Source organism: Gavialis gangeticus, unplaced genomic scaffold, assembly GCF_001723915.1.
Source record: "Gavialis gangeticus isolate Ggan-Ray unplaced genomic scaffold, GavGan_comp1, whole genome shotgun sequence".
Classification (NCBI taxonomy): Eukaryota; Metazoa; Chordata; order Crocodylia; family Gavialidae; genus Gavialis; species Gavialis gangeticus.
The window spans coordinates 79,720,487-79,722,985 of NW_017729033.1; the positions used below are offsets into that span (position 1 = coordinate 79,720,487).

General features: G+C 36.8%; 1 protein-coding gene across 2 annotated transcripts in view; it reads right to left on the minus strand.

Moving 5' to 3' along the window:
• FGL1 (fibrinogen like 1) overlaps positions 1-2,499 on the minus strand; it is a 49,616-nt gene that overhangs the window by 15,560 nt on the left and 31,557 nt on the right. For both annotated transcript variants that reach the window (XM_019526574.1, XM_019526573.1), the window contains one exon: positions 1,514-1,673. In XM_019526574.1, coding sequence (XP_019382119.1) covers positions 1,514-1,673 — 160 coding nt within the window. The remainder of the gene's footprint in view (positions 1-1,513; positions 1,674-2,499) is intronic.

The following is a 2,499-nucleotide window of genomic DNA, read 5'->3' on the forward strand; positions in this document are numbered from 1 at the left end:
CATGTCGATGCCCCCCTGTTACCTACATGGAGTTTCTTCTGCTTTCTCTTGACTTAAATGGAATTACTGCTGACTGTAGCCCTGAGTTAAGATTAGATTTCATGAGGACAGCCAAAAAAAGGCATGATTAATAGCTTTTGAACTTAAAAAAGTTTTTTGACCATCTAGTCTAACTTCCTGTACCCCATGATTTACCTAAATTCCAACACGCAGACTTTGCAAATTAATAAATTATTCCATGAAGAAACATTTCATAAGTGACTCAAGAGTACATCTCCCACACTAGTTCATCACAAATAGTAGGCTTTCTATGATTTTACTAAATAGGTTAAACAACTCCTGCAGATATAGCTATTATGATTTTGCAAACTGCTTTTGCTCATTAAGGTATGGCTTACTGGTGGCTTTAGAGCTGTCTAGCAGTAAGTGTTACTAGATTTTTAAGAAGGAGAACCAAATAGGTACTATATATATGTCATGGGCGATGCAAGGTGTGGTTTAAACAAAAGGAATTATAAATAGGGAGTAAAATGTTCAGAGACATTTAAATGTTTAAAGATCTTTACTTTGGGCAGTGTAGCTTCAAAGCTTACCAGGAAAATAATACACCCCACTGGGTGCATCTACATGAGATGCTATGGCACAGTAGCAACAAACTAGTGCACCATAGCTCATTGCTACCATGCAGTAGTGTTGCCAGGCACTAACCATGTGGTGATGCTACTATGCAGTAGTAACAAGCTACTGCGCAGTAGCTCATTGCTACTGTGCAGTAGCGTCAGAAAAAACAAGTGCAGCAATGGTACTGTGAAGTAACAACTACACAGTCTGCTACATGTGTAGATGCGGCCACAGGGTACAACTACGATCACTTAAGTTCATTGTGCATGGATTATAAAACTATGCTGTATGAAGGAGCTCAGGGCTAGGAAACAGGATCTTGGGCTACTGATTTTCAATTTTGACTTTCCTGCACTGAGTTAGTGTCACTGAACCTACCTGACTAATGTTTTGGTTTTTGATTTTTCATTAAGAAGTTTAATTTTTCCAAGGGGGGTTGGGAAGGGGAGATATTTTTCCAAGCTTCCCTAATACCTATCTGCCTCTCAGAGTTTTTTAGAAGATGCATTAGTTTGATGTTTACACAGAGCAGAAAGTATGAAAAATGAAATACCAGTGCTTAAAACTGGAATAATCCTGATTGCACATAACAGAACCATGTTATGCCACAAATATCTAAATTACCACAAATACTGCTGTAAAAAATAAACTACCCAGTGTAGCAAGCTGCCAGTTTTAATGGAGCCCATGCAGGGAGTTCTGTAAAGCACTACATTATGCCAGGTAGGTGTACGTACTTACAGAGGCTCAGTTTGGTGGCTTTGCTTATTCATTTTTCATTTGCAATACATATTTACAGACATATTTTTAAAGTTAATATTTAACTTGGTCCCTCCTAATTCCAGGTGCTTGTGCTTCATTTTTAATGTTAACTCCTTGCTCCAACTCCTACCTATCGAAGTTCTGGCTGCCATCAGAACGTCTCTGAAAAACAGTCCAGCCTCCACCTTCTGACATGTCACAGTAGGCAAGGAATTCACTAGGACTCTGAAGAGGTTTCATCTTGTAAAATCCACTTTCCTTATGTCCATCATTGTAAATCTCAGCACAATCTGCTCTCAAAACAGCAATTGAATGATATGTTTTGGTCCTGTAGTTACAATATTATTAATAACAAGCCTTACAAACAGGGATCATCATCAGCATAATCCATTTATAATAAACATGTACCACTTGCATATTAGCTAGAAGGGAACAAAGTAAACATATATGCAAAGACTTTCTATATCAATCTTTTTGATTTAGCATTTTTATTTCCATAATACAGTAAAGATTGGCAAAAATTTTGATACTTCTTTAAGGAGATCTTTGTAAAACTTGCAAGAGTCATTTACGAGTGTGGTCCTGACGCTGTTTTCATTTGCACTGGCATATCTCCTCTGAGTTAGGTTGAAATGTTTACACTGGTGTAACTCAGAAGACTGTTCAGCACAAACAACAGGGCTGAATCAAAGTTAGGAGAAAGGAAGCAGAAAGTGGAGTTGATGTGGTTTTTTTCACCTTCAGCAAAATCAGTGCAAATTAACTTATGCCAGTGCAAACTGTATACAATGTGATGATGCCGATTTGATACTGTTTTTCATTAATTTTTCTTTGGTGTAAATGACTAAGTAAAATTCAAGACAATGGCAAAATCAGTTCCAGTGAATATACAATAGTAATATAATTGTATAATCTTTTTTCCTCCTAGGAGTTAATAATTATCCTATGAAAAGAACTCTTTGTTTATATCTAATCTACCATCAAGCAGTCAAACAGGGAAGACGTATAATTTTCACTACCTTCTGTTTTTCCTGGCAAGGGTAAAGCTGATTCAATGTACAATTTACCTCTGAAAAACTTTTGAACATATTCACTGGACCTTAGCCAGCATTTTTT